This window comes from Scomber scombrus, chromosome 14 (assembly GCF_963691925.1).
Source record: "Scomber scombrus chromosome 14, fScoSco1.1, whole genome shotgun sequence".
Classification (NCBI taxonomy): Eukaryota; Metazoa; Chordata; class Actinopteri; order Scombriformes; family Scombridae; genus Scomber; species Scomber scombrus.
In genome coordinates, this window is record NC_084983.1 from 7038140 (window position 1) to 7053759 (window position 15620).

General features: G+C 40.2%; 1 protein-coding gene across 1 annotated transcript; it reads right to left on the reverse strand.

Annotated features, from left to right (window-relative positions):
• Positions 1-6335: 6335 nt before the first annotated feature.
• On the reverse strand, positions 6336-12518 carry eral1 (Era-like 12S mitochondrial rRNA chaperone 1). The gene is made up of 11 exons (XM_062433010.1): positions 12315-12518; positions 10589-10747; positions 10342-10469; positions 10170-10247; positions 10017-10063; positions 9857-9918; positions 9631-9743; positions 9240-9527; positions 8982-9131; positions 8531-8611; positions 6336-6803 (listed from the first exon to the last, which is right to left on the reverse strand). The coding sequence occupies exons 1-11, from the start codon at positions 12418-12420 to the stop codon at positions 6681-6683; spliced, it is 1335 nt and encodes a 444-aa protein (XP_062288994.1). The 5' UTR covers positions 12421-12518; the 3' UTR covers positions 6336-6680.
• Positions 12519-15620: the final 3102 nt, after the last annotated feature.

The following is a 15620-nucleotide window of genomic DNA, read 5'->3' on the forward strand; positions in this document are numbered from 1 at the left end:
CATGTGCACGGTTGTGGACTGTATAAATCACACTCTTGGAAGTACTGCTGGGATATTCTATCATGAATTTAGGTCAAAGACTGTTTATTGTGTTCTTTTAGAATATGTGATCTTCATACCTATATTGAGTGTCAAGTTGTCTGTTTTTCTCTTTCTACTTTATCTGTTTTATGTATTTTAATAGTAGAAATGGACAAGGGATCATAGAAATAACTATTTAGATGATAAATGTAGTGTTAGATATATATTTTACAGCTTTCTCTCTTGTGTAATCTGGACCTCCATAAAGAATTTTATTAAATTTGTGATTTTGGCTAAAAATATAATTTCTGAATTTGCGTTGTCTAATCAGGACAGAAGCAACTGTCTGTTGCTCTCAGTAGCTTTTAAGAGGAGAATGTGATTAAAGACCAAACATATAGACCTACGCCTTAACTCTTGTCTTCATCTGAAACATGTCCATCTATTGTCTGTCATGGAAATAATCTGTAATCTCTATTACTTCAATATTGTGGATTTATAACGTGGCTTCTCATGTAACACTGGCCTTTGGAGGAAAAAAAATGGATCCAGCATGGCATTTAAAGCATGTGTTCATGGTATTCTGTGTTGTGTGCCATCCTATAATAAATGTTATAACCTCCTGTAGGCCTCGCTGTGTTTTTCTTACATAAACAGTACAGGAATGTCACCCTTTAACTTTATTGTCTGCGTGTTTCATTTAACATCCAAACTAACTGGAACTGCAGCATCCAGCACGGCATGGATGTCTAAATATTTGTGAGATGAATGACTGTATGAGGTATATGCACCAGCATCATCATCATCATCATAAGAGGACTGTGCTCTGTGGTTTAGCATGCAGTCATCCCTCCTGGCAACATGACAGGGCTGTGGACTCCCAGCAGATGAAAGCATAGATGAAAAGCTTTGTGTCAGCAGGAGCAGATGTGTCCTCTGGCCGCCGACCTCCATTAAGCTGGACATCCTCATTACCTGAGGTCAGAGGTCTGGATGTGGCTGAAATTACCACGGCGAAGCTGTAAAAATGTCCTCAAAATTCTTCTGGCTGATTTAATAAGAGTATCTCAGTCATATGATAAAGGGCTGTATTGATATTTTGAGCCATTAGACTGTTGGTGTCAGATTTTGTTACCTGCAGTCTGTATACGTCTCCTGTGAATGATCAGTCATGACACCCAGCAGCTGATCTGGACCGCTTGTGGAGCATATGGGTGACAAACACACTGAACCTGAATCAGAGACAGTTCATATTCAACCTGAAGAGGGCAGTCACAATCATCTCATGAACACTGACAGATAACAGAGCAACCCCCGAAACAACTGCTGCTGCTAACACACAATGACCATGCAAAAACTACCAGTACCACTACAACCAATGTTATTTCTACTACTACTCCAAATAATCATCATAATAACCTCACATTCATATGACTCACTGTACAGGCAAAGTATGACTGTGTCTGTTTTTCATGTTTAAACTATTATTTACATATCAAATCCACTTTACCATACTGCTAACCATTTTCTAAGTTATGCAATGTATTTCATATTTTTGTAAGGTGATTTCTTTTCTTTTATGCAGCTGGAAATTCACATTTATTTCTGTTATCACAAAAATAACTCGTATCGTATCGGCTTTAATGTTGTTATATGTTGTGTTGTATTGCTACATAGTGATGATTTGACTCTGATTATAATGAAAGTGATGGTCATGTGTTTCTGGCCTTTTTCACAATGCATTTTCTCTGTGTTGTAACAGTAAATGAAAAGCAATACATGGAAATACTGTTTAAAATGTGTTACAGCTGCCTGAACAAAAATTAAAATATAGTAAAGTCTGTGAGTCACTGTACTGTTTTAAATTCAGATGAATTGCATAATGAGAACATACATGTTACCATCCAATCACCCTTTAGTCCAGTGTCAATGTCAGCACGTCTTCAGAAACAAAATCTTATTATTTGTGTTTCAAAACTTGTCTCTTGCCAATTTCGTCTGTTATTCATAGGCTAGTTTTATTACAAATATAGATTTTTTTTTGAATACACATACATCAAATGGAGCTACAGCTTCCATTTACCATTTAACCCTTGCATACTGTTCAGGGTCTAATTTAACCCATTTTTACATTTAAGAGCTGTAAAAACACCATATACTCATTTTTCTCTAGGTGGACTTTTCCTAATGTGACCCTGAATATACAAACATGGAATGGAATAAAACACATCATTTTTTAAACTTTTGTGCAGCTGATACACATTTTCATGTATGAAAATGTCCAAATTTGACTTGTTTTGATTACAATATTCAAAAATCAGCATTCAAACATGTTGTATGCTGTATTCTTTATATTCTATAAAATGTTCTCCTGGATCATAAAATAATGATTTTAAATGTCTTTCTTTCCATAAATGAATAGAATACACTCTTCATTAATGACTGATGGGGAATTATGAATGTGAATTAATGTAGAGACTGATTATGAGTCAGAATATAAACAGTATGTGAGGGTTAAGTGCAGTCTGTACATACACACTGAAAACGTTGCCTCCATTTAGATCACACTGTACAGATGTGCTTCCCTTGTGCACATGTTACTACAACCGTGTACTTCTTTCTCTTGACCTGAACCTCTCATCTTCTAATACACATGCAGTGTTTAGATACAATTAAGCTTTAACTTAAGAAGGTTACTGTTCTTCAACCCTTGTGATTACAGTCATTATCCTGTTCTCATTTAAAAGGTGAATCCCAACCAAAAAGTCAGAATGAATATATGAGTGAGCCTCACAGGTTAAGATCCAGCGCACAAAAGCTCAACTTGATGAATGTTTTAAAGAAATGAGTGCAAAATAGTGTTATAGTGCAAGCATGCATGTCTCAAACTCATTAACCTTTTAGAAAATATGTCCGCAATCTTGTATTTTTGCTCTGATGTGAGCCGGCGAGTGCACAGGGTAAGGGTTGAGAATGGAGAGGAAGTGGCAAGGTGACACTTGAAAAAGATAAAAAAAAAAACATTGTAGAGGAATAGGGGATGTAATAGCATTAAGACAGCATGTATCTTTGTTTTATTATGCAAAACCCCCACAAATTAAACAAGAAAACTTCAATCAGCCACACAAAGTTTAATCAATCCCCCAACAAGTTTCCCTGATTACTTTGGATCCAGCCGGATAGTTGCACATCAAGAGCTCCTTCTGTCTTTACGAGCAGCAATGAATTAAAAAACTTATCTCTTAGCACAAACGTAAATGTGTTGAGAAAGCAGCCACGTTTCTGCAGCAGATAACAAGTTAGTCCCACCTCCACCTTTATCTGTGTCTGCAGGAGGACCTCTCACACCCTGAACCAAGTCCCACACCCAAACTAGGGAGTGTGTCACCATGGCAACTGCCGTGTCCCACCTCACCCCCGACCTACCATAAAAAACGTTATAGTTCACATACAGCATCCATAAACAAAGATAAAGAAACTGGAATGAATCATTGCATTATTCTACATACAGTGTGCAGCTCTGATAGATGAACGTGTAACTGAAGACGAGAGTTTACCGTGAATATTTTCCATGTTAATGATTCAGCCTCAGAGCAGGTGCATTCATCAGTGGGTTCACTATACTCCATACCTGAAAAAGAGGTACTATATTGTGTATACTCGTGTATATCCTGCACTACACGACTCCAATCATGTTCAATTACACCTGAACAAGCTTTCGCAGCTGTTTGGGCTTTTGAATTGAGTGAGTTTGTAGCAGAAGGTATGAGGGCAAAGTCCCCTGAAAGACTTCTTTTCTTTCCCAAAAACAGTTTAAAGGATGCAGACAAACTGTCAGGGATTAAAGACAAACTGCAGCAGGTAACCTGCTCTATCACAGTCCACACCAGCCCATCTTTAAATAATGGAACGCTGTGAATTTGATGTGCGGTGTCTGTGTGACATATCCAATAAAAAACGGATCTTAGCTCTTCATATCCTGGAATCTGAGCTGAGCGCATGGGGAAAAAAGAAAGTTTAATAAGTCAGATAACATGACATCAGCTGACATATCTTAGTATTAAACCGCAATCCATGAAACCATCATGCATAAATCCAAAGAGCTATGAGATTCAGGGGACTTAAGCCATGGTGAACATTAGATTTATTACAGCAGTGTGAGATAAAGCTCAAAGCTTATTTTAATAGACAACAGAGAAAACCTGTTTTGGCTTATGACATCAACTCGTCTCTGCTGGGTTATTTTAATTAGGCGTGTGTGACCAACAGAGGTCAAAACTCAACTACATAAACTCTGTAAAGTGGTGAAGTTAGACATGAAGAATATTAAGTTAGGTTTAAAAATAAACTCTGGTGCAAAATGAAATTAGAAAATATCAAAAAAGGCAAATTGGTGAACTTTTTTCCTGCGATGATTAAAATAATATATAGCACACAGTAGACGGAGTTTAAAAAAAAAAAGGGATTCACATGCAATTCTTTTGCAAAGTCCAGTCGGGTGGATTAAGGGTGTGGGCCACTGGTGGACAGAAGCAGTCAGGTTAGGACAAGATAAGAAAAAGTTCAACCCCGTGCTGTCTGGTCCACCCCAGATGTCATCACAGTATGCTAATGAGCCAGAGGGCCTTTAAGTGTTGGGGGCCAAACAGGAGACACCAGTGAGGAGCTTTGAACCTGACATAGATGCATAGCTGCCTTGAAATACGAACAAGAGGAAAAGTGCGATGGAACCAAAAAAGACGCCTTTAAAAGACGAGTGGTAAGGTGAGCAGACTTTATTAGAAATGAACTTTTCTTATAACTGGCATTTAAATACCAATCCTTTTTTTTAATATATTAATTTAAGAGCCGTTTTACCATGTTATTAACATTTTCATTGTCTTGGTTGACCTGCTCTGAATGCATCACTAATGAGTCTTCTACCTTCATCTTGCAGATAAAAAGGAAAAAGTGTGAACACGCTGCTTCTATGGTTATGCCTTGTGCCCCGGACAGGATATCATCTTATACTGTAAGTTTATTAAAGAGACACTACAGTATAGATGATGTACTATCCAGGGCTTCATCACTCCCTCCGGCACTATCAGCACACTCTCAGGCCTAACGGACTGGCAGGCTGCACACGCTTTAGAGGAGGGCCGTCAAACCGTTACCATTACTGAGTTTTTAGTAATGGTAAGGGTTATATGGCCCTCGCTCAATCTCATCTGGACCAGCAGGAAAGGAAAAGTCTGTGATTGGTGTATTATTCATGAGCTTCATGGAACACATTCAATTGTTCTAATATCTTTTGATCCCATTTTTGAGATGTACTTGAGGATGCATGTGAAATAAAGCTTACGGTTCCTGACAAAAATACAAATGACTGTGTTGTTATTTGGTTTTTTAAAAAAGACGGAAAAAATGAAAAAAATGCATCTAAAGCAGGGTATCAGCATTGTAATTTACTGGTGTTTGAAGGATTGCTTTAATGTGCCGGCTGACGTGCATCAACTTTAATATTTTTCGAGCAGCAGTTGGCTTGTCTAAGTGGTGATCTCTGCTGCGCAGCCGGCTTGTCTAATCACTGGGAAGCAGCCGTTTGCAGAGAGCAGGGAGAGCTTCAGGGGCTGACACAGCTTCTCTAAGACATTCAAGGCCTCTACCTCCCTCCCCCTCTCTCTCTCTCTCTTCGCCCTTGCTTTAGGCTACTAGCTGGTTATTCATCAAGATGCCCCGGATAGAGTAACCGTCGCGTTAACTCACAGGCAGCAGGAATGAATCTAATCACCATTATCTGACCCATTTTAGCATCAGGTTAGTGCTCCATTTTGCCATCCATTAGGGAGACAATTCAGCCCTCGGGGGCAGAGCTGGGCTTTATAAGAGCCAAAAAAGCAAGAGGGGCGAGAGGGAGGGGGGAGAGGAGGGAGAAAAAGGAAAGAAAGCAGCAGAACAAAAAAAAAAGTGATAGTCGCAGGGATGGATGGCCACACTTCAAAGGCGAGCGGAGGAGGCTAAAGTGATGTGGGAGTGGAAGGAACAAGGGTGGATGGTACATCAGGGACATTTGAGTGAACATGACTGTGCAGGTCCCACTTCGGTTTATCTACAGTCCATGTTTGCACGAGGTGCCCGCCAAGTAAAAAGCTCTGAGAGCCAAAGATAAACCATCAGCCTTTTTTCACAGCTTGCCAAACCTGCTCAGCCATGCACACACTGTCAAACTTGTGTCAAAACATCCATTTGATGAGAGCCCGTGTCATGTTTGTTGCCTAAAAATATATTACTGCTAAATAAACGCCAATAATCCATTACAGTCTATTCTGGAGCTCTTGAAAACTGCTTTTAATCGACATACTTTCTTCGATATTTAGATCATTTCTGCATAAATTTGCTCCAGTACAATAGCAGCATCTTATAAAGTTACATCTTTACATAAACATCTTTAATAATGTCTCATGAGACTACATAAAAGGATGCTGCTGATGCATGAAAACAGATGATATCAAGTTTAGAGTTCATTTCTCCACAGATCTCTGGGTCTTGTGGATATACGTCTGACTCATGGTGACATCTCATTCGTGGCTCTACGCTTCGGGTCTGTCCTTCAGAGAGATAAGCACAAGCGGAGTCATCTTCAAATCTGGCAGGGTCTGGTTCCAGCTCTTCGTCTTTCCTCATTTCCTCAGCTTGACGGAGAGCTTCAGCCTCACTTCCCTCAGGAAGACTTGACTCAGGTCCTCGCCGGCCTCTCGGGCGATCCGCGCTACCATCTGGCCAGCTGTGCCGATCACCATCTTCTGCAGATGTGAGAAATACAACAAAGTCAGGCGCCACTGAATAGCTACTGCAGGAACCATGCCACAAATATCAATAAATACATCACTAAGGATATCAGATGGTTTCATAGAGCCAAGTTTAATATGACAAAATGCATTCTGGTTGATTAAATGTTCAGCATATTATTGCTCCCATGCCACACAAACTAATGAAACAATACACATATTTCTTTATTGTAGTCATCCAAACTGCTTTATGAGGAATATTTAATCAGATGTTATGTAAAAATCTAAACCCACAAAAGAACTCGGCAAAGATTCAAACATTTCTTCACTCACTCCTGTGTTCAATGTAAAAACTGAAGAATGGTGACCGGTCTGAGTCACTGTTCTCGGAGGTCATCGGCCGTGAAACATTTCAGCACCGTAGATGTAGCTTCAAATACTCCTTCCCATTAAATATGCATGGTTTAGAAAGGCTGCTCAAATATTTACACGTTAAAAACAGAAAGAAAAAAAAAGGGAGGAATCTGGAGGAAAAAAGGGCAACTAGATATAAGAAGCCATCGGAGAAGCTTCAGGTGTCAGTAATGAAGGGAAAATATTTCACTTCCTCTGGTTGTGTGTTTGCCACCCAGCTGTCTGAATTAGTCAAACTGTTATATTTCAAAAAGCATTCTCATCGCATCTGATTAAAACCATTCATGATTGACTTCTGTAATGATTTTTTTGGCAAGCCTGCAAAAACATAAGTCAACTTATAAAACAACCTGCTGATAGTCATCCTGTTCTTTTACTTCTCCCAGTATGACGCCAATGGTGGACTATAAAATTGCACAGTTTATGTATAAAGTTAAAAATAAGATGCTTCAAGACTGTATCCAGAGGCCAAACTCAAATTAGTCAGTATGAATTAAGAGGAATGTGTATGTTTATAAAAAAAACTAAGAGTAGAATGAATTCAAAGCAAAGATGTTCATCAGTTAAAGGAGTCAATGTGTGGAATATAATGTGTTATACACTATTTGTTGTTCCTGTTAAATTAATAATTAAACTTTGATTTATGTATTTTTCTTTTCTGTTTGTTTTGAAAAATATAGCTTAATTAATTTGATTATAATATTAGTGTAATTTTGGTTGAGTACTTATTTCACTTATATACTAAATACTTACTTTAATTTGATCTTTTTATTTTTCTCAAGTTGAGGACAAATCCCTACTACACACTACATGGATTTAAAAAATATTTAAAAAATAAGATGCTTATAATATGATAATAATATAATAATGAATATAAAACTTAGACATGAATATTATTGTATTGTAACTGTAATGAATTACTTTATGTATAAGAACCTTGGTGCTTTTGGTGATATATAACCATGCATATATAAGGGAATATGTATATATTTTCACTGCATTATATATATATATATAGCCAGTTATTAGAAACATGTTGTGTTTGTTATGTACGTTGGGCTCTACTGAAGAACTAATGTAAAAAGGGTCAGTGTTTTAGTCAGGAACTGCTTTATTTATTTATTTATTTTTTTATTTTTTATTATTTTTCACCCTTTTTGCTTGTCACTATTTCTAATGGAGCTGAAGGACAAGGAACAAGGACATATGATTGTTTACTTTGTTTGTACATGTGTGTATTTGAGTTTGATGACCGAAATAAAATGCTTCAGCGTTTCCTCTGCTGACTTACAGGGATGATTAAGCATAAATGAGCAGAGAGCACTTACCATGTGAGAGTCTTTCTTGGCGTAAAGTTTCACAGAAATATCGAGATCGCCGTTTTCTGCAGTTTGCCAGAGTTCAATAGTCTGAAAAAAAGAGACATTCAAATGTTAACGATCATTGGCTATAACTAAATATCCCAGCAGTCTTTGCTTGTGTATTAAACATCACAAAGATCACATGAGCCTGACTGCGATATATGTAAGTGACAAATGTGTAGTCATTCCTGCCACATGACACACTGTGACTCGTTGGTGTGATTCTACACTGCAGCAGGAAATGATGACTAACACGATGAGTAACACACACAGAATGAAAATGACGTCAGATTTGGCAATGACACGGACAAAAAGGTAGAAAAGCAGGAGTGGAGCAGGTGGAGGCTGGGGAATCAGCTCAGTGGGATGCGATGATGTCGTCAGTTTGTGATTCCTACAGCATAGCTTCATTGGTCACCTGTGTCAATGAATAGGGCACTTCCTGGGGCAGATACTCCAGCAGCTTCTCTCTGATCATGTTGGTGCAGACTGCTTCTGGACTCTGGTCTGTCAGGACATCACTGTGGTACTGCCACGGTCCTGGCTGGGCCGCACCCATAAAGTAGCTCTAAGAGAAGGACACAAAAGCTTGGTTATTATCATGAAATAGAACCAAAACTGATTATGTGAAAATTTAAAAAAAATAAATATTGTGGAAATCTAATCTAAGACATACCTTTAGCGTCCCCACGTCCTCTCTGTCCACAGCCGAGAGCATGAAGACATCCTTGAAGTGAGCCCAGCCCCTCTGACTCTTCAGAGTCTTCAGCTGTTCTTTGCTCAGCACGGAGTCTAACTCTGCGTCGCCCTCCTCAACCGACAACTCTGATTCCTTCTCGGGTCTCTTTTCAGCCCACGGTCGCTTGATCACAGGCCTGACCCGCAATTTACGGCCGTTCACTATTCCACAGGTCAAGTCTGCAGTGATGTCCAGCAGCCTATCCTTCGTTTTCAACAGGTCCACCTTAAAAGGCAGAGCGTTAATGAAGACCTGTGTAAGACCTTCAGAGCAGCTGAGAGCACAAACATTTCTCTTCTGAATGTTAGGAATGTTTGTTTGAGAATACCTTATTGAGGACCAGGACCGCTGGGATGAGCGGGTTCTGCGCCAGGCATTTGATCACCTCAAAGTCAAGCTGGCCGCACATCCATCTGTCCGCGACATCCACCATGACTACCACTGAGAACGGACACGGTTACAATTAAGCATTCAATCTGTAACACCGGAATCACTAAAAATCTAGCACAGGTCGAACTCATGAACGGATCAGTCGGAGTAAAATGATGTCATACGTAGGTCGGCTTCTTTAACCGTGTTCCAGGGATCAACGAGCAGAGACTTCTCCAGCTGGTGTCTGAGAACACACACAGGGTCCATACAAGTGTTAGCTTGTATGATAATATTACATGAAGACTACAGACTTTAACAATACAATAGAAACACGAGAGTCACCTTTTGACTTTTGATGGAGTGGTGAGACCAGGTGTGTCCAGTAAAATCTACAATAAATACACACACACACACACACACACACACATACATTGAGTTTTGCCATTTGAACAGCATTATTAAATTATAAAAGAAGAGATGTGAAGAAGCTCTTACTATCTGTGTGTCTTCCTCTGTGAGGACAGCCAGGGCACGTGAGCGTGTGGTGTGTACTTTCTTGGACACAGCAAACACCTTTAAGAAATGATGATAGACTTTAGAATATAGTGACACAGATACATTACAGTGTGCATGTTTAATAGACAGTTGGGACAGTTAAGATTGAGACCTTTTTGCCAAGGAGCTGATTGGACAGCGTGGACTTCCCTGCATTCGGGGCGCCGATTATAGCCACTTTTAAAACCTTTGAGTTGTCGGGCTGATCTGGATCTCTCAGTAACAAAGATAGTTGTTCAGCTGAGAAATGAAAGACAAGTGAAATGAATCATTAAAGAGATAACGAGAGTAAATCGGACGGCCGGAATTTGCAGACGACTTTAGGGATTAGTTGGTCTCTGATGCGGTGGTCTGGTTACCGCTGTCCGGTGGAACGTAGGCTGGGAGTCCATCAAAGCCGCTGTCTGACTCTGCCGGTTTGCCTTTTGTCAGTCTGCTCAGAAATGCCTCTGATGTAATAAAACAGGCAGGAGTGAAGATAAATGTGTTCCCCCCTCCTCGGCCGCAGGCAGCATTTCCTGTAAAGACATCATCAACATCTTCATCACTCCGCTGCCAGTAGATCGGCAAGGTAACTGATGTGTTATGCTTACTCGGACGTTAATGCCAAACAATATTATGACGCATTTAGATGGTCATGGTCGTAAATGTGTCCATAAAATGAATCACTGAACCAGCTCACTCCTGAATTAAACTCTGTAATAGTTGTAGCAAAAAGAATATAAAGTATAAAGTTTTAGTAAAATAATCAATACTTAGATTATAAGAGAAGACTTTAAACTGTCTTCAAGTGATTTGAAGACATCACAAATGCAAAATTTGTGATTGGCAGTTTTAACCATTTAAAAAAATATTTTACAGACCTAATTATTATATCATGTACTGGGAAAATTATTTATAGGCCAATCTTTGATGAAAATAAGTAGCCTAAGTTCAAAAGTAAACAGATACATAGTGCAGAATGAACCAACTTGAAGCCGGTTCACCTCAAAAATGTGTTTTTCTCATCTTTCGGTTGGATGTTTGAGCTTCGCTGTGCAGAATGATGCATGTGCAGAGTCTGACACTAGAAGGCTGTTTTCACCTTAAATTTGAGTTTAACCTACAAACATGATTTATGACATCACAACTAGTTTGGATCCAGTAATAAACTTACACAAGTGTGGAAACTTGAAGCCTCACTTGAAGTGCACACACACTGACAATGAACTTTACAGTGAAGCAGGAGACATCTTGTGTCCAGCACTTAAACTTAAGAAATGGAAAAATATTTGCAAGTCAAACTTCGCACACACATCCTTCTGCACAGTAAAGGTCAAATATCCATTAAAGGTGCAGTGTGTAGAATTCAGTGGCATCTAGCAGGGCGGACCTGGCAGGAATGGAATATAATATTCATAAGCATGTTTTCATTAGTGTTTAATCACCTAGAGATGAGAATAATTGTCTTTCTGTTACTTTAGGTTGAACCATTTAAACCTACATAGGGAGCAGGTCTGAATGTTTTCTAAAGAGGACAAAAATGCTTGCTTGTATTATTTCTATGCTTTTCTTTCTGAACAGACTACATGTGTTAATACAGGAATAACACATGTAGGGTGATAGGAAATCACTTCTTCACCTCATATCTTTAACCTGATGGCCATACAGTTTGTTACACAGCACCATCTGAGAAGTGGTCCATGGAAACTGACAGGACAGGTGATTGGATGAACTATCTGTCTATCACCGCCTTACCTTGAGAGGCAGCTGGATTTGCGACGCTGATTGGTCCAAACCACAGATATTTCTGACACAACCAGCTGCATCTCATGGTAATCATATCTAATTATTATATGTCATTTATTTTTATATGTGCCCTGCCTGCCATCCATCACACCATCCTACATGTTAAAACCAGCACTGATCATTTATTAAATCACAGTAAAGGCAGAGGTGACCTGATGTGATTTGTCACCCTGCTCCCTAAAAACCTCTATGTGTGTCACTGGATTGACGGTCAACTCTTCTCCATACTGTATATAACAGTGGTTTACTGCTGACAGCATATTTCCCTGCTATTTAATAAAAGAAAATCAGCTGGACCTGCAACGAGGAGCCGTGACGCAGATTCATGTGGATCAGACGCAGCGGCTCGTCTGGAGAGGACGGATGAGCCTCTGATCAGCCGGAGACCCGCTCTGAGAGCCATGGACCCCCGATAACAGCTGCTGCTGTCTTTCAGATGATCGAACTAGTTGTCTTTGAGAAGGTGAGTCTCTTGTTTACGTTCACATTGCCTTCAGTGGGGCACCATGTTGCTGTGAACAAAGAGAAGCGTTTTCCTCTTTCAAGAGAGTCCTCTCAGAGGTCTCAGCTGGCGCCACACCGCCCCCTAGCGACCAATACTTTAACTACAACATGATCCCTCTTCTGATAAACTGTCTGTAGCAGCTTGAGACTAACAGCATCAGTCTAAAAGTGGAGCTCCTAAAAGCTTTTAAAGTCATAACCTCCACAAAAATCCTCATACGACCACTGACCTCACTTTAAAAGGCAGTACTCAGTTAGAAATGTCTCCTGTTTCTTGATATGACTTCTCTTAGGCTATTTGCAGTTATATTGTCAGTTTTTACACTCCCATCTCGAGTGATGTACAAAGACAGAAAAAGATGAAGCTTGTTTCTAAATAAAAAATGACAGATTGGGGTCTAAATGACCACAAAATGATTGCACGAGAGCAAAGGAAAGGAATAAAACGAGAGCGAAGGAATGAGACAGAAGAGAATTCAATTTAGAGGAACTAACAGGGAGCAGAGCAGAGATTATTCATGGGGACAAAGCTGCACTGCAGATTGTAAAAGCATTTTGACACAAGGAATAATGACATGGCAAAATAACTAAATAAGATGACAGTAGGATTTAACTATTCTTCATCTGGCAGCAAACCTTCTGTAACTCCCTGAGGATTTACAAGGCCCCAGTTTAGGAATCACCTTTCTGCAGCCAATATGATATTAAGAGTTTAAAATCAGCCAACAGCAATTTCAAAATCATCTCATCACAATGCACAAACACATCTGCCGACATGAGCAACTCTCAGTTTAAAATGGATGACAGCACTCAAAGGATCTTATAGCTGGGGTGATATTCTCTAGATGACTTTGTGAGGGATGGTGCGCCTTTAACCATGAATCAGATTGCACTGCACAGACTTTTTCCTTCCCTCTTGTCCCTTGAGTACACACAACAGAGCTTATCCCTGAGGGTGCTTGAAGCACAGTTGTGACAATGTTGTTGAGGATATATTGAGCATCCAAAGCAATATGCCAACCTGAGGAAAACACTGCGGGGTCTCACACTCACACTGCCCTACGACTCTTACTAATTTACGATGACAAGCTGATAAAATGACTTGATGACCATGACGTCTGTAAGGTTAATCATCACACTGAAAGGACACAGTTTGCATATTGATTGATTACTGTAACATGTTGTTTTCGTTCTCTATGGCAAAGCCAGGCAGATCAGATGTCTCCCCATAGTCCATCAAACACGCCAGCTGTTTGTTAGTCCTCGAGGACTTGCTCGGGGCGGAACAAACACCTCCACTGGGGAGGATGATGAAGGATATCAGGTAGCTCACAATCTGTCATCATCTAACTCTAAAAGCTCAGCGGCAATGGAAGGGCAACAAAAATGGAGCTTTTAGCAGACACTTACTGCCGAATTCCAATTGAACCAGAAACCAAAAGGATATTTGAGGATCAGTAATGTTTGAACTTCTCTCTATCTGCCTCCCTCCCACTCTCCCTCTCTCTCTCTCTCTCTCTCTCTCTCTCTCTCTCTCTCTCTCTCTCTCTCTCTCTCTCTCTCTCTCTCTCTCTCTCTCTCTCTCTCTCTCTCTCTCTCTCTGCCTTTCTCCCTCTTCCTCAAATTCATTCAAGGCTTTTTCTCCCTCCGGGCTTTCCTCACATGGCCATTTCACGTGGGAGTGTATCAGAGTTCTTTCTATGACTGCATTAACTTTGGCCTTCAGAAAGAGCTCTCTCCCTCTCTCTGAAAAAAAAAGACAAAAAGGCTTCGCCTGCAGACCATTTAATCATAAGCTGTAGGCCACTTTGCCATTTGAAGTGCACTTGCCAATGAGATTCAGCAATGGTGTGATGGAAAACCTCTCTGCTGCTGCAATTCAGTGCGCTGCTGATTCCTAATCAATCTTGTTTTCTGTAATTCAAACAGAGCAGATTGTATTGATGGGAAATATATTTAAAGAAAAACTCCCTAACTATGCAGACGTTTTCTGCGGATGAAGCAGGTGATGCTGCCACATCAGCTTTTGCTCCAGCAACCTCTGTTGTTGGTCTGCCTCAGTAATAAAACTAGCCTGGATTAGACATGCAATAACTGGCAGCTTCCCCACTAATAAGAAGACTTTGCTGCTCATGAGGAATAACAAAGTTCATGGAATAATAAGCATGAGCCATGGGGCATGTCAGCAGGGAGCAGAGGTGGGAAAAAACAATCTGTCAGTGCGTCAGAGCATCCATCACTCCATCACCGCTGATTGCAGTGAGAGGCGTGATGCTGCACAGCTGGCTGACTGTCTATAAAGCAGCCGTTCCCCAACTTTTTCATGCTGAGGACTCCAACACGGATAGGCAATTTGTAAAAGATCCCACAGATTAATGAAGGGATGGATGAATTTCCATGTCTGATAAATGAGAGAGCATCGAGACCTAACTGTTGCGTCTCCTGTGACGCCATGAAGGTCCCCCAAGGTCCCTCGATTCAGCAATCATTGCTCCGTATGTCCTTGCTCTGACTGCTTTTTAAAAGAGGCGATTTAGCTCCCAAACTACCCATATAGGTCACACTGATGCTCTGATTGTACAATCTCTCTCTCAGTGGGGGAGATAAAGGGGGAAAAAAACTTTTATTCATTCTAGACTTGCAATCGATGGGACTTGTCTGTGAAGTGGATCAATAATGCCTCCCTTTGAAATCATCAATCACGTCAGTGGTGAATTTAAAAAGCGTAATTAGGAACAGCGTTCTTAAATATCCTGTATTGACGTCTTCTTTGGTATGGAGAAAGACACCATTCTGCATCATTAACTTTGTATTATTGCCTGATGGAGCCTGCTGCTGCTGCTTCCCCACCTGCTGAATTCGGAGCGCTGTGTGTGATTGGGCTTTCAGACCAAATTCTCCCCTCTTTCACTTGCTGATGGGGGAAGTGAAGCTTGCAGGCCTAAATTGGCTAGAGTATTGTAATAAGCCCAGTCCATACTGGAACAGAGGCCACGGAGTCATCCTTCACAATGCTTTATTTCAGAAATGTTTGTGGAGTTGAACGTGTGTAATTTCCTCTAATCATCTCATTTGATTACTTTTGTGCAGGTTCTAACC

Bases quoted from the DNA above. Each gene is read 5' to 3' on its own strand.
- eral1 (XM_062433010.1), bottom strand. From the start codon at position 12,420: ATGGCTCTCAGAGCGGGTCTCCGGCTGATCAGAGGCTCATCCGTCCTC. The intron at 10,064-10,169 runs GTAAGAGCTTCT...TATTTATTGTAG, and splicing joins CAGAGGAAGACACACAGATA to ATTTTACTGGACACACCTGG. The intron at 6,804-8,530 runs GTAAGTGCTCTC...TCACATCTGCAG, and splicing joins CCAAGAAAGACTCTCACATG to AAGATGGTGATCGGCACAGC.